This window comes from Ranitomeya variabilis, chromosome 3, assembly GCF_051348905.1.
Source record: "Ranitomeya variabilis isolate aRanVar5 chromosome 3, aRanVar5.hap1, whole genome shotgun sequence".
Lineage (NCBI taxonomy): Eukaryota > Metazoa > Chordata > Amphibia > Anura > Dendrobatidae > Ranitomeya > Ranitomeya variabilis.
Genome location: NC_135234.1, coordinates 608,925,541 through 608,949,850, shown reverse-complemented (window position 1 = coordinate 608,949,850; position 24,310 = coordinate 608,925,541). Strand labels below are relative to the sequence as shown.

The 24,310-nt window shown below is 41.2% G+C and overlaps 1 protein-coding gene across 4 annotated transcripts in view; it reads right to left on the bottom strand.

Moving 5' to 3' along the window:
• Window positions 1–24,310, bottom strand: part of DGKH (diacylglycerol kinase eta) — a 374,981-nt gene that overhangs the window by 42,318 nt on the left and 308,353 nt on the right. For all 4 annotated transcript variants that reach the window (XM_077297324.1, XM_077297326.1, XM_077297323.1 and 1 more), the window contains 7 exons: window positions 22,188–22,322; window positions 15,674–15,791; window positions 10,940–11,050; window positions 9,693–9,789; window positions 7,382–7,489; window positions 4,811–4,924; window positions 2,216–2,350 (listed from right to left, as the gene is read on the bottom strand). In XM_077297324.1, the coding sequence (XP_077153439.1) occupies window positions 2,216–2,350; window positions 4,811–4,924; window positions 7,382–7,489; window positions 9,693–9,789; window positions 10,940–11,050; window positions 15,674–15,791; window positions 22,188–22,322 (818 nt within the window). The remainder of the gene's footprint in view (window positions 1–2,215; window positions 2,351–4,810; window positions 4,925–7,381; window positions 7,490–9,692; window positions 9,790–10,939; window positions 11,051–15,673; window positions 15,792–22,187; window positions 22,323–24,310) is intronic.

The following is a 24,310-nucleotide window of genomic DNA, read 5'->3' as shown; positions in this document are numbered from 1 at the left end:
GCAGTCAGCTCAGGTACCCATCTGTTTTGAGATTACCTTGACGTTTGGTCGATGGGCTCACAACTTTTGGCCAAATCTTGTGCTAAGAATATCATGTGTTTTTTCATAAATTTCACAAGCCATTATGCTATTCACATTTCATGAATTGCACATTTCCTTGCCTTAGCACAGTACATTTTGAGTGCAGCCATTGATCTATTTGCTATATGACTTTTCTGGTTATGCACCAGTTCAGACTATATTGTTGTTCAGTCAGTTTTCTTATATTTATTATATACTGCGTGGGCTGTGCTATATACTGCGTGGGCTGTGCCATATACTACGTGGGCTGTGCTATATACTGCATGGGCTGTGCCATATACTACGTGGGCTGTGCTATATACTACGTGGGCTGTGTTATATGCTACGTGGCTGTGCTATATTTCTCTGCTGTATCTGTGCATCATGAATTGTGGTATGTGTTAAAGGGGGCGCCCACTGCGACTCTTTCACCCGGGGCCCTCAAAAACCTGGAGCCGGCCCTGACTTCAATGATTGGTTGAGCCCGGCCGCGACCAATCAGCGACAGGCGCAGTCCGGCCTAGAATTGGCGCAGGATTTGAAACAAGCTTCGCTGATCGGTCGCGCCCGGCCAGCCGGCCGAATCCTGTGTATTCATTGCATTATTCTTAAATCTTCATAAATAAACTACATACATATTCTAGAATACCCGATGCGTTAGAATCGGGCTACCATCTAGTGTATATATATATATATATATATATATATATATATATATATATATATGTACAGTTCTAAGAAGAGATGCTCCTGTGTGTTTCCTGTATTATACTGGAGCTGTTATGAGAACTGACACAACCTCGTCACTTACATTCCTTCCTTCACTGACATTACTTTAGGACTAAGGTGTAACACTTTTAGCTAGAAGTATTATATGAGAGATGCTGGGGACAAGAGTCTTTTCAAATATAAAAGCTCAAAAATAGCCTATTTGTTATGTCCTAGTTGTGCCATCAGAATAGGGAAGTAATGTCTGACAAAACAAGCCAGAAAGAACAGCCTGTTACTGTGAGCTGACGCAGGAGTCTAATCAGTCATCTGCTCTTTATTCTAAGCAGATCCATGCTCTGTCCTACTCTTATGTATCACTGTCTTTACCCAAATATATTACCTCCATATTTAGCACTATCAATCGCACAGAACTCACTTTATCTCCTAAGTTCCCCTCAATAAAATGTATAGAGAATGTCAGCATTGTGCACATCCTTCATGTTATGAGACATCACCAAAATGGACACATTGTGACAGATGTCACTGCTCAGCAGTCTATAACCCCACACGGGGAGAACAACATCTCACAATGATTGATGATACTGCCGCAGGATTATATTATTGGAATCATAGGAAATCAGACTCCAAATTCTAAAAACAGCTTAGTAGATAAGTCAAAATTCGACTATCTGAAACAGGTAAGAAAAAGAAAGTTGAGCAAGGAAGAAAATGTGAGGGGAAAAGATCCCGCGTTTCACAGATTTGCACTATATGTTTAATCAAAGCTCATTTTTTTCTCAAATCTTTACATCTCATATGCCTTGCTTAAAAGGAGTTGCACTTACTTGGACAAACCCTTTCTAAATTAAGTAATCCCCCTTGTAAAAGACAAATGATCCATACCACCCGAACCAGCGCCGTTCCAGCATTGTTGGCACAGAGTCTCCCGTGGTTTGTGTGACATTGTTATGCCATGTAGGTGTAGCAGCCAATCAGATACCGCCATTGGGCAGCTGTGCGCTCACTTCCTTCCGATGAATCTCTGACAAGTGGAAAAAGTGAGAGCATGGCAGACTAAGAGGGGCTCATATAGCAAACGATGTCATCACCATTTGGAATGGAAACACTGGTATACACTACATATTTGGAGTTTGTAACAGATAAAACCATTTTTGTTGCCATGCTCATAAATAACCAACACAGGAAGGTAGTAAAATATTTATAGGCATGACTCAAAGAGCCAGTCATTTCTTGCAGCAATGATAATCCAGAATTACATTTTTGCATCAATTATGTGACTGGAACATTAGAATGCGACCAGAAATTGCTCCATTATTTAAATTGTTAAGATCCAGCTAAGAAGAACATTTTCCGAGAAAAGGTTAATAGCCATCAAAAAAAAATCAGAAATGGTAATTCTACAGATATTCCTAATTGGACTTACTCTGTCCCTGGTTAACATCTGGGCCCGGTTTTTGTGCACAATTTTTATAACCCCAGGAGGCTGGATCCAAGCTTCTCCATCAACCTGTACAGGAACCCCCTCTTCTCCGAGGATTGTGATCTTCACAGATCGACACTGCGGGAAGAAAAACACAAAAGAAAAAAACTGAATTTATATACTGTTCATTAGGGGAGCTTTGCTGGATACCTTATGTACAGAGTCATTCTTCTAAGGGATAAGACAATCATACATATACGTTACATTGCAGCATGCCATGCTATTATTTTTGACAGAAAAAAAAACAAAACATCCCAGACTTGCAGTAAGGACAAATAGTTGCCGGACTTACTATCCCATATTATCTATACGTGTAGAATTCCTAAGGTCAGATTAACGTGGGACTCCAGATTAAAACCAGTAGAAACGTGGGAGAGATTTGGGTATTGTCATCTGAAATCTGGATAACAGAATCTGGTACAGAACACCTGTTTAAAGAGGACTTTCACCAGTTTGAGCATGTTAAGCTGGCCACATCATTTAACAGAGGCTGCAGAGCTGAATAAAACAGCTTTTATTTTTCCTAATTTCTCATTTCTGTTGCAGAGATGTTATCTTGTAAAGTTTATATCCTAAGAACAAGAGGGTGTTAACAGAGATCCATATCTGGGAGTATTGACTTTTTCCCCTGTATGATGTTCAGCAATCATAAGCAGGAGGGGAAGACAAACAGAACAGCTCTGCTCTCCTCACTTGTATTATTGGAGGCTTCTACTGTGATTACAAGCAAGGAAGGGGAGTACAGCAGAGCTGTGCCTCATTACTAACACCTATGCATCTGCAACTCTCATCCAAAGACACTGTAAGGTCTGCTGTACTCCTTCTATCACCAAACCGACAGTGCTGTAGGATGAGAGCTGCCAGATGCACAGGTGATTTTACTGACACACTGCTCTGCTATACTCTCCTCCACCTCTACAGGGACAGTGAGACAAAAAGAGAGATGCAAGAGGTGTGCACTGTGCCTCCAGCTAATGATTAGTCAATGACATGTAGGAGAAAAAGTCAACACCCCCAGAGACAACTTCTTGGTCTTAATGGATATTAAAATCTAAACTTTACAAGCTAATGTACCTCAAACTGGTGAAAGGTCCTCTATAAATGATTTTTGCTGTGCATTCACAATACATTTGCACTGTATGTTTGGCCTTAAATCTCTAGTTACTTCCGTCCTTATTTCCAGATAAGGGCAAAAACATGTAATTGTAAACTGACCTTAAGGCTACTTCCACATTTCCGTCTTTCTGCTACTGTCGCAATACGTCGATTTTTGAAAATGCAGGATCCTGCAAAAAAATAGACTTGCATTGCCGACGGATCGCGACACGTTGCGTCCGTTGTGCACTGGTTGCGTCGGGTTTTGGCAGACCGTCGTCACAGAAAAACGTTTAAGGGAACGTTTTTCTGTACGTCGCATCCAGTGTTTCAGGCTGCGCATGCCCAGCAGGAAATATCACTCTCACGACGTTTCTTCACCCTGCAGTCTGACGGAAATGTGAAAGCACACACTTCCGTCGCTACGTCATGCAGACGCTTCGTGACAGCCCCGTACCGACGGAAATGTGAAAGAAGCCTAACATATTTATTTACTTTTGCTGCACAGAATGGCACAGTCAACGACGTGATTGCACACTAATGATGGTACCACAGTGTGTTTTATATATATGAAAAAGATAGAAAGCAATATAGAGAGAAAGATAGGGAGCGAGAGAGAGAAAGATAGGGCGTGATAGAGAGAAAGGTAGGGAGCGAGAGAGAGAAAGATAGGGAGCGAGAGAGAGAAAGATGGAGCGAGAGAGAGAAAGATAGGGAGCGAGAGAGAGAAAGATAGGGAGCGAGAGAGAGAAAGATAGGGAGCGAGAGAGAAAGATAGGGAGCGAGAGAGAGAAAGATAGGGAGCGAGAGAGAGAAAGATAGGGAGCGAGAGAGAGAAAGATAGGGAGCGAGAGAGAGAAAGATAGGGAGCGAGAGAGAGAAAGATAGGGAGCGAGAGAGAGAAAGATAGGGAGCGAGAGAGAGAAAGATAGGGAGCGAGAGAGAAAGATAGGGAGCGAGAGAGAAAGATAGAGAGCGAGAGAGAGAAAGATAGGGAGCAAGAGAGAAATAGATAGGGAGCGAGAGAGAAATAGATAGGGAGCGAGAGAGAGCACGTGCGAGACAGGGAAAGCGAGCGCGAGAGAGAGAGCAAGGGAAAGGGAGAGCGAGGGAAAGGGAGAGCGAGGGAAAGGGAGAGCGAGAAAAACACTCCATGAAGATGCAGTACGTTTTTGCACATGGCAGGTAACATTCTAACATGGATATACACTAGCAAAGATAAGATACATCCAGTGGATGCATACATGAAGAAAGCCACCTGATGTATACATCAGACATTGCAAACTCAGCATGAATGCACCTGTTTTGTTTTCTTCACGAAGCCAGGGAACGATTTGTGCATGACATCCACTTTAACCTTTAATATCTGCAGAAAGTGAAGCATGGACATATCCCCACTACACTGTAATCATATTAGCATGTAAATTACTTTTTGAAGCTTACCTGAGCTATTCTGTGGTGCTGAAGCTTGATCACCCTAGAGACAGCCATCTGCATGCTCCCAAATACTGCCACCACCTCCAGGATTTTATCATCAAACGAAGGTGCACCGAATATCTGAGGTGAGCAAATAACAGCAATGGCAATACATATAAATCCAACATAACAACCCAGAGGGATCTGGTCTATTTCTGCCATCCCAGCTCTAGAGATCTTTAGTGACAGCTGACACTAGGGGGCACTATTGAAAGGTCAATTGAAAAAATACAAATAAATAAAAATCGGCCCTTTATTTGACTGGGGGAGGTAATGACTTCCACAACATTAATTGAAAATATAGATTTCCAATTTAAAATAAAAAATCCCTACTAAAAATAGCACCAAAAGGAGAGACCTCCTAACATCTAGAGTAATAAAGCTGTAGTCCAGGAAGATATGGAAGCAGTTTGTGAAAATATATAAATATATATATTTATTTTCACAAACTGTATTTTTGAGATGATTATACTGGTATCAGACTATTACATTGTGCTTTATTTCCTAGAAGACGGGAAAAGTGCCATTAAATTGTTGGCACCAGGTTGCCATTGGCACTTCTCCTTGTGAGAGGGCAACTCTTAGCTGTTTGTTAGTCACATGATAAACACAGGGTGATATTTCTATATGTCTGTATCATTCGGGAACATGGTGCAGGAGCATCAGCACTAAGAATAGAGCTGAGAAGGGCAGAAAAAGTAATATTAATATATTCAATCATGAAGAAAACTTCTCAAGATTGCCAGAATAAGTGACACATCACAATGAATTATCAGACATATCATCCAGATGATTATGGCTATGCCCCCACTCACAATCAAGACATTACAAATTGTATCCTGATAAGGCAAAAGTCCTTAAAGTAAAAGGCTTTTAGTAATTTTCTAGCATGAAACTTTCTTTTATATTTTTCTTACCCATGAGACATATATCACAATCCAAAATAGTAGCAGCTAATGGTGCATCAGTCCATTCTTAAAGAGAGTGTAGGATCAGGAAATACATATCCTATTAATTAAATCAGGTTTTATGTTTGTTTAGTTTTGTTGCTTTCTCTGTTTTTTATATAATAAAAAAAAAATGTAATAGTCACACTGGTCACTGGTGCCTATCTAGACTCATGCTTAGACCAGGGTCACACAGTATAAGAAAAAAAAAAAAAAATCGGTACAATTTTCATCCAGAAAGTGTTAAGATTTGTTCTCACTTGTCATCTGTGTGCAATCCGTTCTTTAACTCAACAGCTATTAATTATTTACAGGACCATTTGCAGTTTCAGTCTCCTATACTACAGAATTGTAATGTATCCTTAAATATCAAATGCCATACTGCAGCATCTGATTTTTTTTCTCTTCACACCCATCCGATTTTGTAGTAAAATATTTTTTTTCAGACAGATCCTGTCAGAAAAAGGGGAAAAAAAAAGGCCATCAGCACTGACCCATTGAATGCCATTGGTCCAAGTGCTATCCCATGAAAAATTCAGATAGCATTCGTCAGATTTGTACGCTGGTGTGAGCGAGTCCTTACTGTTCTTTCAGGAAATGCACATATACATTAGAAGCAGCAGATTTATCTTTTGTACTGAAGCTTCTAATGAGCATGTGAAAATGTCAATTTGAATGGAGGGGCACATGGCGGGCAGTGACATCCCCTGTTGTCACTGGTGGATCCCGTGAAATCAGCTCTGAAGTTACCTGTCAAGGTAACTCTGCCTCTGATTGTAATGAGATTGCTGAAAACTCTTCCTGAAAAGGCAGGAAGTATGAATCTAAATAAAAAGCCAGTGGCTAGTGTGGAAAATCTATATAATATACAGTATATATTTTTTTTAATTATTATTTTTTTTTCTTCTCAATACAGCTGCAAAAATGAGGGCAACCCTGAAGTGGTTTTGGCTAGTCAAACCTCATCAAAATCTAGGGAAGCCGATGTCTTAAAATGTCATGTGCAGATATCCCAATACCCCTCTCTAACTCTCCAATCAAAACTGAACTCCAAGTTGTTTTGGAGAGTTTTAGAAAAAAAACTAAGTGATCACAGACTGTCAGCCTCATGTGCTAGAAAAAAAAATAACAAGGTTATTGGAGGGTGCAATTTCCTTAGGCTATAAGCTGACACTTCATTTCAGACGTTCAATGCTTGCCCAAAATTTCATCCCTTTTGACATCAAGTTCTTGTTGGAAATGCAACAGGTCAAAAGGAGAAACTAAATAATATGACTGAAGGCCACATGCCGGACCACTCATACAGAGTTTCCTTATCTCACTGTGAAATCTATCATAAACGTCTCAGTCATCAGGAATCTTTGTTATTTTAGGTTTTTTTTTATTCTACGACAAGATTCCTGCACTAAATGTACAGAAGTTCCCACGCCTAAAATAGCACCACTATGAGGAATCTGCAGCAGCTACTGGACTAAGAATACCACCAGGAAAGGAAAGTGTAAGCAGATCTTATATGACACGAGGCAAGAAAATAACAAAGCCATGTAAAGATAATGTCTGACATAGGCTTCCTCTGTTCAGCTTTACTTACATCATCCTCTTTAGTTCCACCCCAGAAATTGGTGCCGCCAGCATAGCTAGGGATGTTTAACACCGCAATGCCCTGGAGACTTGGGAGGGGGATGTACTGGCCATCACACTGCCAAAAAGAAAACAATGGAGGATATTGAACAAAACATCAAGAGGCCTTTGCATGACTAGAATTTATATAATTCAAGCCACAGTCAATACAAAGTGTATGCAGCCAAGAATTCAAGCACGTCAATTAGCCCCTAGCTATATAGAAAATAGTTACAGTACAAACAGTAAAGTACAGCTACATTTTCTACAAATTCTGTACTACACTGTGCAGCCACTTTTGCTTATGGCAATATATTAGACCAGTGTTCCCCAACTCCAGTCCTCAAGGCCCATCAACAGGTCATGTTTTCAGGATTTTCTTAGTATTGCCCATATGATAATTGCATCACCTGCACAGGCAATAATTCCATCACCTGTGCAATACAAAGGAAATCCTGAAAACATGACCTAGGCCTTGAGGACCGGAGTTGGGGAACACTGTATTAGACAACCATAATCTCCCCAAAGACTGACCTGGTGCATAATCTCCACGAACAATGCCCTGGTCCGTAATCTCCCTGAACAATGCCCTGGTCCGTAATCTCCCTGAAGACTGACTTGGTCCATATTCTCCCCGAAGACTGACCTGGTCCATAATCCCCTCGAAGACTGACCTGGTCCATAATCTCCCCAAACACTGACCTGGTCCATAATCTCCCCGAAATCCGACCTGGCGGATAATTTTCCCGAAGACTTACCTGGTCCATAATCTCCCTGAAAACCGACCTGGTGCATAATCTCCCCAAACAATGACCTGGTCCATAATCTCCCCGATGATTGACCTGATCTATAATATCCCCGAAGACAGACCTGGTTCATATCTCCTCAGAAAAGGGGTTTCAAGGAACCAATAGAATCAATATGCACAAAACACCCACACAAAGGCATTGCCATGACACGCCGGGGTTGGGGCATCACTGAGTAGGTCTTGCTGCTATTCTGGTATCATTATCCCTAGTTTAATATTGGCAGTTGTGAGGTGGCGTATATATGCATGAATAATTATATACACGCTATAATATACATTATTATATGCTAGCCTATATTCATTTGACCATCTATATCTCACTTGCACAGCTTGCTATAATTGTATTGTATATTTGTATTACCTGCAAGCCCGATTCATCTACATACTTCATCCTGTTTCACACTAGATAGCAATTTTTGCTATTACTTATGCAGCATGCCTCCAGTCTTATTTTAACATCTGACAATTTTATTACCGTATGTGATTTGCACTCTTTTTCCTTTTGTTTGTGTGTAGTTTTTATACTTACATACTAATAAAATATTTAATCTAAGAAGGTTAGTGAGGCAAAAAATAATTATTTCAGTTTTCTTGTGGTTTGCTGTTCAATAATCTCCCTGAAGTCTGCTCTGATCTATAATCCCTCTGAAGACTGATTTGCTCCATTATCCTCCTCAGACTAGTCAAATTTAACTAGACTGATCTGTTCTAGAATCTCCCACAAGACTGACCTGCTAAAGAAACTCCCACACGTCTGACCTGTTCCAGAATCTCCCACAAGATTGATCTGTTCCAGAATCTCCCACAAGGCTGATCTGCTCCAGAACATCCTACAAGGCTGACCTGCTCCAGAATATCCTACAAGGCTGACCTGCTCCAGAACATCCTACAAGGCTGACCTGCTCCAGAATCTCCCACAAGGCTGATCTGCTCCAGAATATCCTAAAAGGCTGTCCTGCTCCAGAATCTCCCACAAGGCTGATCTGCTCCAGAATATCCTACAAGGCTGTCCTGCTCCAGAGTCTCCCACAAGGCTGATCTGCTCCAGAATATCCTACGAGGCTGACCTGCTCCAGAATCTCCCACAAGGCTGATCTGCTCCAGAATCTCCCACAATGCTGATCTGCTCCAGAATCTCCCACAAGACTGATCTGCTCCAGAATCTCCCACAATGCTGATCTGCTCCAGAATCTCCCACAAGACTGATCTGCTCCAGAATCTCCCACAAGCCTAATCTGTCCCAGTATCTACTACAATACGGATATGCTCCAGCATCTCCCACAAGACTGATCGGATCCACAATTTCCTAAAAAATTAATGAGTTCCAGAATCTTCTGCAAGACTAATCTGTCCTAGAATCTCCCCAAAGACCGATCTTCGCCATGATCTCTTAAAAGAACGATTTAATCTACAATCTCCCCCAAAAAACGATCTGTCAGAGAATCTCCTACAAGACTGATCTGTTCCATGTTACCTCCAGTTGAACCTTTTGCTCCAAATTCTTATAAGTTCTTTGCAATAACTCTTTGGTTCCAAGGACTCCATACCACATCATGTTTTTCGTTCGGCTTCTATAATAAATTATATATTGATTACATGAAATATCCAGAGAACAAAAGAAAACATTTATAAAAATAATAATAATAATAATATTGTATGTGATCAACTCTTAAGTATAATAAAGTTCCAGTTTTTTTGTTAACATATTCCCTTAGGTAAATCACATATGCTAAGATAGTGTCTCTACATAATATTTCGAGTAAGTCTTAAAGGGAACCTGTCACCTGAATTTGGCGGGACCAGTTTTGGGTCATATGGGCGGGGTTTTCGGGTGTTTGATTCACCCTTTCCTTACCCGCTGGCTGCATGCTGGCCGCAATATTGGATTGAAGTTCATTCTCTGTCCTCCGGAGTACACGCAAGGCAATATTACCTTGCGCTGGCGTGTACTCCGGAGGACAGAGAATGAACTTCAATCTAATATTGCGGCCAGCATGCAGCCAGCAGGTAAGGAAAGGGTGAATCAAACACCCGAAAACCCCGCCCATATGACCCAAAACTGGTCCCGCCAAATTCAGGTGACAGGTTCCCTTTAAAGAGTTTTCCCACCTCAGTAGGTGCTGACATATTGCTAGACCATGCCATCAGTAAATGAAGTGACTGCATCAATGCTTTTGCTTTGTATCTCCTTTACAGATTTTCCTCTTTGCATGAACGTTTCTAACCACCAATTACAGAGCAGAACTATTCAATTAAGGGGTTGATTTCATATCCCTTAACAATGGGAATTTTAAGCATTGTGGGGAACCCTAATGTAGGGCCCACAGCAATCTTTGAGTAATAGTCTATTAATATGCCAACACTTACTATGATGAGAATACCTTTATCTACGAGGTCTTTTAAACTTTGGTCCAAGCGAGTCAGAGGTGCAGAGAGCGGTATGACCAAATGTAGTCTGTGTAGTAGGCCAGGTGCCATGATTGCCAACTGACTCCTTAAAAAGAGGTCTTCACATTAGAGGAATGCTTCACAAATATATATGTATCTGCAACCGTTTTATTAAAACCAGGGTAAGTCACTGGTAGAAATGCACAGTCAGAATATTTTTATCACGTTTTTCTAGAATTATTTATCCATAGACAAAAAAAGAAGCATTTTGTTGACAGATTGTCATTAAAACTATACGTTATTTAACATCCAAGTACGGCGATTCTTCCTCACCTGCACTTTTCAGGGTGTTCCTCACGTTTGTTGTTAAATTCTAGGGAAATTTTGGCATCTAAACCGATACCAAAGTAGTTGTTCATGACACATTTTTCTGAATAACCTTCTCTGCAGAAGGAAAGAGAAAGAAGCAGAGAATTAAGAAAACTAAAGAGCAGTTAGGGGAATTATATAAAATTATTATCAGAAAAGAACCATATTCAGGAAATAGAAGGAATCGCAGCAGTCAAAGGCCATGAAGAATACTGCAGTATCAGACAAATGCGCACAATGGCATAGATGCATGTCAGTGCTGGGGTCACTGTGTGTGGCGAGGGCTCAGGAGCGGAGCTTGCTCCACACACAAGAGATGCTATCTGACATATCACCAGCCATCTATCTCTGACAGTAGCATTTAAATGGACTGGTTGCTTGTGCATGAGCGCATCTGCTCCCATCAGCCACCCATGACGCGATCGCAGGCTACCGATGGGTTACCATAGCAGAGAACTGTATAATGTGACCCTGCTGGGTCTCCGGCAATCGACTGTGGTCTTTGGGTAACCCTGGCAGTTATGACCCTCATACACATTAGAGAAAAGTCATCTGAACCACTGATGTGAGGAAGATCTCCTGACTCTCCCCAGACAGATGACTCAAGTGAGAGGAGAAAGTAGGACTTCAATTGACTTCTGCTTTTATTCATCAGCTGGGTAACTCCCTGTCCTATGTGTCTGGCATATCCATACTCCCCTCTCCTCACAAAGGAAATGCAAGGTAATCACTGTCCGCTAAGACCAAGCATTGAAGACCATGCACAGACCACCTTCTTTATTAACTCAAAAATCCCAGATATGACACTAGATTTTATAACCTGAACAGCCCTTTTGTCACTGAAAATGCATCTACATTAACGTAGCAACCACCACTGGCGATCATATACCTCAGTATGTGTTCAATTACCAACTAATCCTTTTTTATAAGTGGTGGTTTAGTTAATTGTACTTTATAATTATTTGATTTGAATTTAAACACCAGCAAATATTTTATAAGTAACAACCAATCCGAACCCACATAAAAGTAGTGCAAAGCATGGTGGAGAGAGACACAGCCTGACATTCTCATAAGACAAAATGTAGATTTCATTAAACAATGCATCTAAGCTGCAGTCCGTAATCACAAGTCCCATGCAAATGGACTTACTTATAAGTCCACAGCAGCATATCTAATGTAATGAGGTATTTTATGCAATCACCACATATTACAAATGCAACATTTACATTATATATATATATATGTGTATGTGTGTATATATATATATATATATATATATATATATATATATATATATATATATATGTGTATGTGTGTATATATATATATATATATATATATATATATATATATATACATACACACACACACACACACACACACACACACACACACACACACACACACACAAATACATACATACACACACACAGTGGGGAGAATAAGTATTTGATATACTGCCAATTTTGCAAGTTTTCCCACCTACAAAGAATGGAGAGGTATTTTTTTTTATCACAGGTACATTTCAACGGTGAGAAACAGAGTTTAAAAAAAAAAAAATACCGAACATCACATTGTATGATTTTTACATAATTAATTTGCATTTTATTGCACAAAATCTGGCAAGTATTTGATACAATAGAAAAACAGAACTTAATATTTTGTACAGAAACCCTTGTCTGCAAATTACAAAGGTCTGATGTTTCCTGTAGTTCTTGACCAAGTTTGCACACACTGCAGCAGGGATTTTGGCCCCCTCCTCCATACAGATCTTCTCCAGATCTTTCAGGTTTGGGGATGTTGCTGGGCAACATTGAGTTTCAGCTCGCTTCAAAGATTTTCTATTGGGTTCAGGTCTGAAGACTGGCTGGGCCATTCCAGGACCTCAAAATGCTTCTTACGGAGCCACTCCTTACTTGCCTTGACTGTATGTTTCGGGTCATTGTGATACCGGAAGACCCAGCCACGACCCATCTTCAATGCAGTGCAAAAATCTTCCGATATTTGACCCAATCCATCCGCCCTTCAATACTGTTCAGTTGTCCTGTGCTCTTTTCAGAAAAGCTCCCCTAAAGTATGATGTTTCCCCCACCATCATTCATGATTAGGATGGTGTTCTATGGGTTGTACTCATCCTTCCTCTTCCTCCAAACACGGAGAGTGGAGTTGATACCATAAAGTTATTTTTTTGGTGTCATCTGACCACATGACCTTCTGCCATGCCTCCTCTTGATCATTCAGATGGTCATTGGCAAACTTCAAATAGGCCTGGACATGTGCTGGCGTGAGCAGGGGGACCCTGCATGATTTTAATCCATAGCGGCATAGTGTGTTACTAAGGCCGGGATCATGCATGCGAGTGTAATGTGAGAAACTTGCGCAAGTCTCTCACATCAATACCCGGCACTGCCACCGGCACTCGGGACCAGAGTGTGCGGCTACATGTATTTCTATGCAGCTTATGCAAATTGTCTCTTCAGAGAGGAAGAGAACTAGAACTCTAGTGCCACCTATTGGAAGTAGCAATCCTACAAGTCAATGATGACCCTTTAACGAGCCTTGTCACATGACTTAGGATAATAGCCAAACCAGAATCTCAATTTGCAGACACTGTGTTTCGGGGTACTGCCCCTCGTCACTGCAAAGTGGAGATCTGGATTGGCTGGGTGATAGCCTTCTGACCGATATCCAAGAAGTATTGTTTCTCCTTGTGGAGGTTGACATGCTAAGCATGCCGAGATGAGGAGACTTAAAGCCGCAATACTCCTTTGGGAAATATGCTAATTATGCAAATTGTCTCTTCAGAGAGGAAGAGAACTAGAACTTTAGTGCCATCTATTGGAAGTAGCAATCCTACAAGTTAATGTTGACCCTTTAACGAACCTTGTCACATAACGAAGGATAATAGCCAAACCAGAATCTCAGTTTGCAGACACTGTGTTCTAGGGTACTGCCCCTCGTCACTGCAAAGTGGAGATCTGGCTTGGCTGTGTTCTATGCAGCTGAGCGCTCCGATCCCGAGTGCCGGCGGCAGTGCCGGGTATTGATGCAATGTGAGAAACTCGCGCGAGTCTCTCACAAGTGTGACCCCGGCCTAATGGAAAGGTTTGAAACTGTGATCCCAGCTTTCTTCAGGTCATTGACCAGGTCCTCCCGGGTGGTTCTGGGCTGATTCCTGACCTTTTCTCAGAATCATCCTTACCCCACGAGGCGAGAACTTGTATGGAGCCCCAGACCTTACAGTCATCTTGTGTTTCTTCCATTTTATAATAATTGTGCCAATAGTTGTTGCCTTCTCACCAAGCTGCTTGCCTATTGTCCTCTAGACCATCCCAGCTTTGTGTAGGTCTAAAATTCTGCCACTGGTGTCCTTAGACAGCTCTTTGGTTTTGGCCATGGTAGGTAGGTTGGAGTGTGATTGATTGAGTGTGTGGACAGCTGTCTTTTACACAATTAAGAAGTTCAAACAGGAGCAATTATTACAGGTAATGAGTGCAGAGTATGAGGGTTTCTTAAATAAAAACTAACAGCTCTGTGAGAGACAGAATTCTTGCTGGTTGGTAGGTGATGAAATACTTATTTCATGGAATGAAGTGCAATTTAATTATTTTAAAAATCATACATTGTGATTTTCTGGATTTTTTTATATTCTGTCTCTCACAGTTGAAGTGTACCTACGATAAAAATTACAGACCTCTCGATTCTTTGTACGTGTAAAACTTGCAAAATCGACAGTGTATCAAATACTTATTTTCCCCACTGTACGTACGCATGTACATACATATATATCCATACATACACACACACACATACTGTACATACACACACTTGTTTGTGTGCGTATTATGACCGCAATACTATGTGACCGTATGTAATCATTAACAGGACATGTCTGTGCATTCTCAGTTATATTTATATAAGTTTTTTAACACATGGAAGGTGTGCTCTAATAACTGAGAACGCACAGACATTAACCATAACATAAGGTCACATACTATTGAAGTAGTACCTCATAGTGTTTGATGTAGCTCTCAATACTATGAGCATACATTACAGTTATAAATGTAGTATTGTACCATGTACTGCCACAATACAGCAAAACATAACCAGCAATACTCTGCAGTGCAGTCAGAACCTGCAGCATCAGTTAGGCCTCCTTTACATGTCCGTGTTTCCAGTACTCGTGGTATCCGTCTGCTTGCTTTCATGGAGACCACATGCACCCATTATAACCTATGCTGCTGTGTATATGTCTGTGTGTTTGCATGGGCCATGTGTCTGTGCAAACAACATAGAGACATGTCCATTTTTATTTACCAGCAGCAAGGATGAAAAGTGCCAATACAAATCTATGGGTCTATGTAAAACACGTACAGCACACTGATGGCATCCGTGTGTTATCTGTGTGCTATCCGTGTTTACCATTGAGAAGTATAGGAGAAGCTTTGGAATTGATTTTTCATAAACCATACCAGAAAAAAACAGATGGGACACTGATCCAAAACACTGATGACACCGGCACCAGTTATTATATGGACGTGTGAAGGGGCCCAAAGCTGGTAAATCAAGCACCGACAACATGCAGTCTGCATTCATTAATAGACTACTGTACCAAAACACAACTCCCATATGGACATCGGATGGGTCTATGTTCCTAGCACTAATGGCTATTTTTATAGTGCAATAAATATTACTTACAATGAGTCTAATTCTGGATCAATAAAAGGTGAAGCACCAATTGCATCCATATTTGCCAATAACATTTTGTTAATAATTGAGCTTCCAGCAATGGAAGCTGCCAATCCGGCTCTTAAACCTGTGAAATATAAGATAAGAAATATGTGGATCTGAAGATATATTAATACTGATAGATACCTAGAAGTGTATATACCTGATATACTTAAAGGGAATCTGTCAGTAGGACCAACCATTCTAAGCAGTTTATATTGGCATGTAAGTCATAGACAGCTGATACATTGATATCTGAAATCTGAAGTTCTATTCTAGAGAAATGCACGCTTTTCTTATATATATAAATGAGCTGTTCCAGAGTATAAGCCGGACACTGATCTGCATGAGAATCCACCTCCCAAGCTTATTGTAAATGATACGGGGCATTACAAGTGTGATATATGATGGCCGCTCTCTGCTCTCCTTTTCTCACTGCAGAGCTGTGTGTGATTATACCGGACACATCTGCAGGTTCTCTCAGCTCATCTCACAGACAGACAGTGCTGCAATACAGCACAGCTGTGAGAGCAGCAGCAAATGTGTTTGTAAGGAGATAAAGTTCAGTTCCACTGCTCTGTGTTAGTTACATGTCTCCCACTGGTAACACCCCTTTTATTTATACTCTCTGGAGGCAGATCAGTGTCCGACCTATAGCCCTGAAAAACTCATTTACAGATAAAACCATGGATTTCTCTGGCATAAAGCATCAGATCACATATATCAACATATCATTTAATTCAGGTTCCGATGACCTACATGCCCATACAGATGGCTCAGGAGGGTTGATTCTCCTGAAAGATTCCCTTTAGCACACACAATTTCAATTTTTGGGCAAGGATTTTCATCTGAATGCCCTAAATGCATATTACAGTAATCTTTTCCTGGGTTTCAGACTATTATGGTAACAGCATAGATTTGTCAAACAATACTGAATATGTGCTTCTTGTTATTCTTGTTATTGTCTCTATGGAAGGAGTAATATACAGAATTTTTCGGACTATAAGACGCACTTTTTTCCTCTAAAAATTTGGAGGAAAATGGGGGGGTGTCTTACGGTCCAGATGTACCTGATGTGAATGGGGATGTGGTGGAGTGGCAGCAGTGGGTCACACAACGCAAAAGCCAGCGCTGCGGCTAACCCCGATGCCGCTGCTAAAGAGAAATAAATATTCATTGCTCCCCGAACCCATAATCCCGCAACCTCTATGCATTGTAGCTGGCGTTGTGATTTGGGAGGGAATATGGGCGTGGGGAGCAGTGAATATGCATTTCCTTTTAATAACAGACACACTGTTAGCTGCAGCCACTGGCTCCTGCAGCTGCTGGTCGATTACTTGTGCCCGCTACTAGAAAAAAAAAAGAATATTCACTGCTCCCCACTCCCATGGGAAGCAATGAATATTAATTTATTTTTAACAGTGAAACAGTAGTAGTAGCTGCAGGCTTCCCACAGCCGCCGAGCGATCATGTGTGCCTGCTACTAAAGAGAATGAATATTCACTGCTCCCCACACTTATGGGAGTGGAGAGCAGTAAATATTCTTTCTCTTTGATAGCGGGCACAAGTGATTGCCCAGCCACTGCAGGGAGCCGGAGGCTGCGGCTAACAGTGTGCCTGGTATTAAAAGAGAAATTAATATTCACTGCTCCACACGCCCATAGTCCCAGGTATGAGGAGCAGTGAGTATTCTGGAAGCTGTCTTCAGCTTGTAAGCAGCACATGACATCACTGCAATGCGCTGCTTACAACCATAAATCAGCTGATGGAATCAGAAAATGATGCTGCAAGGGACCACAGGGAAGGTAAGTAGAATGGTTTATGAGTTTTTTAGGTTTTTCTCAAGGCTGTCATGCATACCATGATGGGAACGTGGGTCATGGATACCAGGATGGGGAAGGGGGCCATGCATACCAGGATAGGGATGAGGGGGCCATGCATACCAGGATAGGGATGAGGGGCCATGCATACCAGGATAAGGATGAGGGGGCCATGCATACCAGGATAAGGATGAGGGGGCCATGCATACCAGGATAAGGATGAGGGGGCCATGTATACAGGATAAGAATGAAGGGACCATGCAGATCAGGATAGGGATGAGGGGGCCATATATTCCTGGAATATATGGCCCCCTCATCCCTATCCTGATCTGCATGGTCCCTTCATTCTTATCCTGTATACATGGCCCCCTCACCCTTATCCTGGTATGCATGCCCCCCTCATCCCTATCCTGGTATGCATGGCCCCCTTCCCCATCCTGGTATCCATGGCCCACGTTCCCATCATGGTATGCATGACAGCCTTGAGAAAAACCTAAAAAACTCATAAACCATTCTACTTACCTTCCCTGTGGTCCCTTGCAGCATCATTTTCTGATTCCATCACTCTATATACACTCACCGGCCACTTTATTAGGTACAGCATGCTAGTAACGGGTTGGACCCCCTTTTGCCTTCAGAACTGCCTCAATTCTTCGTGGCATAGATTCAACAAGGTGCTGGAAGCATTCCTCAGAGATTTTGGTCCATATTGACATGATGGCATCACACAGTTGCCGCAGATTTGTCGGCTGCACATCCCAAAGATGCTCCATACAAGGCAGGATGGATCCATGCTTTCATGTTGTTTACGCCAAATTCTGACCCTACCATCCGAATGTCGCAGCAGAAATCGAGACTCATCAGACCAAGCAACGTTTTTCCAATCTTCTACTGTCCAATTTCGATGAGCTTGTACAAATTGTAGCCTCAGTTTCCTGTTCTTAGCTGAAAGGAGTGGTACCCGGTGTGGTCTTCTGCTGCTGTAGCCCATCTGCCTCAAAGTTCGACGCACTGTGCGTTCAGAGATGCTCTTAGGCCTACCTTGGTTGTAACGGGTGGCGATTTGAGTCACTGTTGCCTTTCTATCAGCTCGAACCAGTCTGCCCATTCTCCTCTGACCTCTGGCATCAACAAGGCATTTCCGCCCACAGAACTGCCGCTCACTGGATTTTTTTTCTTTTTCGGACCATTCTCTGTAAACCCTAGAGATGGTTGTGCGTGAAAATCCCAGTAGATCAGCAGTTTCTGAAATACTCAGACCAGCCCTTCTGGCACCAACAACCATGCCACGTTCAAAGGCACTCAAATCACCTTTCTTCCCCATACTGATGCTCGGTTTGAACTGCAGGAGATTGTCTTGACCATGTCTACATGCCTAAATGCACTGAGTTGCCGCCATGTGATTGGCTGATTAGAAATTAAGTGTTAACAAGAAGTTGGACAGGTGTACCTAATAAAGTGGCCGGTGAGTGTATATTAAACAAAAAGGGAAATAGCACAAAAAGATGCAAAAAAGAGGACTTTAATGCCCTGTGGCGTGGCAACATTTTGGATAAAACAAATCCTTTCTCAAGCTATGAATTAAGCAGTGCTACAGAAATATATAGGGTGCACTAGTCATTAATGAATCAATTAGCATAAAATTTCAAACATGATTTGTGAAGACCTAATCACCGTTTTACTTAGATTAAAGTGCTAAGTGCAAATATACAAAATCTTTCATAAAATATCTTATACATGTATAGTGATATATAGTGTACAAAGTATTTAATATTGCAAAGATCATGTGATTAATTAAATAGTCGCAGGTGTTGCACGCCAAAAAGGATAGGGGAGCAAGCACAAGGATGAGGGCATATATAAGGATGGGAGAGCATATACAAGAATGAGGAAGCATATATAAGGAAAGGGGGTATATACAAAGATGGGGGATGTATACATAGATTGTGGAACATACTGTATACAAGGAAGGGGCATACACATTAATTGGGGCACATATACAAGGATGGGGGACCATATACATGGATGAGGGGGCATATGCAAAGAGAGGGAGCATATGCAAGTATGGGGGTACATATACAGTATATATATATATATATATATATATATATATATATATATATATATATACATACATACATACAGTTAGGTCCATATATATTTGGACAGAGACAACATTTTTCTAGTTTTGGTTATAGACATTACCACAATGAATTTTAAACAAAACAATTCAGATGTAGTTGAAGCTCAGACTTTCGGCTTTCATTTGAGGGTACCCACATTAATATTGGATGAAGGGTTTAGGAATTCCAGCTCCTTAACATGTGCCACCCTGTTTTTAAAGGGACCATAAGTAATTGGACAATTGACTCCAAGGCTATTTCATGGACAGGTGTGGGCAATCCCTTCGTTATGCCATTCTAAATTAAGCAGATAAAGGGCCTGGAGTTGATTTGAGGTGTGGTGCTTGCATTTGGAAGGTTTTGTTATGAAGTAAACATGCGGTCAAAGGAGCTCTCCATGCAGGTGAAACAAGCCATCCTTAAGCTGCGAAAACAGAAAAAACCCATCCGAGAAATTGCTACAATATTAGGAGTGGCAAAATCTACAGTTTGGTGCATCCTGAGAAAGAAAGAAAGCACTGGTGAACTCATCAATGCAAAAAGACCTGGGCGCCCACAGAAGACAACAGTGGTGGATGATCGCAGAATAATCTCCATGGTGAAGAGAAACCCCTTCACAACAGCCAACCAAGTGAACAACACTCTCCAGGAGGTCGGCGTATCAATATCCAAATCTACTATAAAGAGAAGACTGCATGAAAGTAAATACAGAGGGTTCACTGCACGGTGCAAGCCACTCATAAGCATCAAGAATAAAAAGGCTAGACTGGACTTTGCTAAAAAAAAACATCTAAAAAAGCCAGCACAGTTCTGGAAGAACATTCTTTGGACAGATGAAACCAAGATCAACCTCTACCAGAATGATGGAAAGAGAAAAGTATGGCGAAGGCGTGGAACAGCTCATGATCCAAAGCATACCACATCATCTGTAAAACACTGCAGAGGCAGTGTGATGGCTTGGGCATGCATGGCTGCCAGTGGCACTGGGTCACTAGTGTTTATTGATGATGTGACACAGGACAGAAGCAGCCGAATGAATTCTGAGGTATTCAGAGCCATACTGTGTGCTCAGATCCAGCAAAATGCAGCCAAACTGATTGGCCGTCGTTTCATACTACAGATGGACAATGATCCAAAACATAAAGCCAAAGCAATCCAGGAGTTTATTAAAGCAAAGAAGTGGAATATTCTGGAATGGCCAAGTCAGTCACCTGATCTCAACCCAATTGAGCATGCATTTCACTTGTTAAAGACTAAACTTCAGACAGAAAGGCCCACAAACAAACAGCAACTGAAAACCACCGCAGTGAAGGCCTGGCAGAGCATCAAAAAGGAGGAGACACAGCGTCTGGTGATGTCCATGAGTTCAAGACTTCAGGCAGTCATTGCCAACAAAGGGTTTTCAACCAAGTACTAAAAATGAGCATTTTATGTAAAATTATTGAATCTGTCCAATAACTTTTGGTCCCTTTAAAAACAGGGTGGCACATGTTAAGGAGCTGAAACTCCTAAACCCTTCATCCAATTTTAATGTGGGTACCCTCAAATGAAAGCTAAAAGTCTGAACTTCAACTGCATCTGAATTGTTTTGTTTAAAATTCATTGTGGTAATGTCTATAACCAAAATTGGAAAAATGTTGTCTCTGTCCAAATATATATGGACCTAACTGTATGTATATGTATATATATATATATATATATATATATATATATATATATATATATATATATATATATATATATATCTCAGGATGGGGGCTATTAGTACAGGATTGACCACTTTTTTTGCCTAATTTTATTTTTTTCTTTAACCTCCTCTAAAACCTAGGTGCGTCTTATGGTACGGTGCGCCTTAGGGTATATGCACACGGTACGGCTTGGTGTGCGGATTTTTCCGCACAAATTCAGAAAAAAATGCAGGTAAAATGCCCTGCATTTTACCTGTGGATTATCTGCAGATTTACCACGGTTTTTGTGTGGATTTCACATGCGTTTATACACCTGCGGATTCCTATTATGGAATAGGTGTAAAATGCTGCGGAATCTGCACAAAGAATTGACATGTTGCGGAAAATAACCAGCAGCTTTTCCACATTGTGCACTGCTGATTTGGTTTTCCATAGGTCTACATGGTACTGTAAACCACATGGAAAACTGCTGCGAATCCGCAGCGTCAAATCCGCTGCGGATCCACAGCCAAATCCACAAAGTGTGCACATAGCCTAATAGTCTGAAAAATACAGTATGTAGATCCCCCTTCCTCTATAGGGCTCTCTTGATCTACTGGTGATAGCAGAATAATAAAGTATGGCTGTCATCATTACTGATTGTCTAGTGGTTTATAGTGTCATGTTCAAACAGGATATAACAGACTGAAATATTATAGAGCTCTACACATTATTCTAATGGAAGGAAACAACTGGCATAAACCCCATCCTAATCATTTTCCGGCTTTATGCACAGAAATACATAGACTTACAGATTAATACAGGAAAGTAAATAAGACAGAACTACGACATTCAGCAGGTTGCAGATTATTACCTGGGCAGATAATTCTAGTGTTTAACACAGGGAGATTTTCCTTACTGGATGCCAATGGGGGACTGGAGAAGGAGCCACTTTGCGACTGAGCACTACGACTTGCACGTCTGTCTGGAGAACGTGGAGCAACTTTTACTGTTGGATAAAGAAATAGACCCTCTGTTACGAGTGTACAGAAATATAAACTTTTCCCACCACAGAATACACAGAAATTTCAAAACAACGAATAACATACTAAGACTAAGGAGAAGAAATATTTTTGAGTGCAAAAAGAAAAAAAAAAAATCAGAATGCATTGCACACTGTCAATTATATAATTGGGCTACTTGACCATGTAATAAGGAATTACATTACCATTTATGGCAAAATAACTTATCTTGCTATTGTGACGGCTGCAACTCGAAACCTGTTACCTCCATGTAGCTTTTTCATAAGGTTCAGTTTTACATTTGTGGCTTTTTATTTATCACTTTGATAACTTTGTTTTAGTAAATATTTGTTAGGCCCTTGGCTGCCATCTACTATATAATTGTCTAAGGGTCACTTCCGTCTGTCTGTCTGTGTGTCCCGGATATTCATTGGTCGCGGCCTCTGTCTGTCATGGAATCCAAGTCGCTGATTGGTCTCACCAGCTGCCTGTCATGGCTGCCGCGACCAATCAGCGACGGCCACAGTCCGATTAGTCCCTCCCTACTCCCCTGCAGTCAGTGCCCGGCGCCCGCTCCATACTCCCCGCAGTCACTGCTCACACAGGGTTAATGCCAGCGGTAACGGACCACGTTATGCCACGGGTAACTCACTCCGTTACCGCCGCTATTAACCCTGTGTGACCAAGTTTTTACTATTGAAGCTGCCTAATGCAGCGTCAATAGTAAAAACATCTAATGTTAAAAATAATAAAAAAAATAAAAAATCATTATATACTTACCTTCCGCCGCCTTTCCCGCTCCTCGCGACGCATCGGTGACCGCTCCATGCAAGCGGCTGGTTCCGGTGGCAAGGATGGTATGCGAGAAGGACCTGCCATGACGTCACGGTCATGTGACCGCGACGTCATCACACCCTGGGACCGGAAGCTGCCGCCTGCACCGCACACAGGCGACAGAACTACAAGGGGCCCTCGGAAGGTGAGTATATGTTTATTTTTTAACCTGTGACATACGTGGCTGGGCAATATACTACGTGACTGGCCAATATACTACGTGGCTCTGTGCTGTATACTACGTCGCTGTGCAATATACTATGTGGCTCTGTGCTGTATACTACGTGGCTGGGCAATATACTACGTGGCTGGGCAATATACTACGTGCGCTGGGCAATATACTACGTGGACATGCATATTCTAGAATACCCGATGCATTAGAATCGGGCCACCATCTAGTATATAATAGTTGGCATCGGTAACCACATAGAGAAAATATGACCGGATGCCAAAAAGAGCCTCATCTTTGAATCACTTAGGTGCTCGCTATAGTGCTCAGGGTGATAGGGGTTAACAGTTATCTAGGATTTCTGATATTGGTATGGTGACCGCACTTCAGCCCGCAACATTACTACACCTAAAAGTTGCATTAGAGCACTATGGTCAATGCCATACATAAATCAGACACCGCATAATGGCATAAAAGTACAAACAAGATTAGATGATTTTTAATTATTTTTTTATTTTTGAGAAACAACTGCCATTTTATATTATAATTAGAGAACTTCTCCCATACTTACTAAAATACTTGTACATCAGAAAATATCAGAAAATGATTTTATTTTCAAAAAAGCAATTTTTATTTTATATTATTTTCTAGTCTGTCAGAACTTTTTTTCCCATCATTGATTAGCATGGTGTAAATTAATGTGAGAGGCTGAAGAATGAAGTTTCAAATTGAAAAAAATCAAATGTGGCTCAACTCAAAATAATATATTGTCCCCTGTAACAAGGTGAATGTTACATCACACAGAACTATGTACAGAGACAGTGATCACTCGCCTATTACATATAAAGCTTTTACAAAATAAAAAATAATGATCCACAAAAAGGGGTCGTTCTGGTGGTATAGACAACATGGCTGCAGAATGACAAATACACATTGCGCAGAAGGAATCTAGCACTTAGAAGATAATGCATC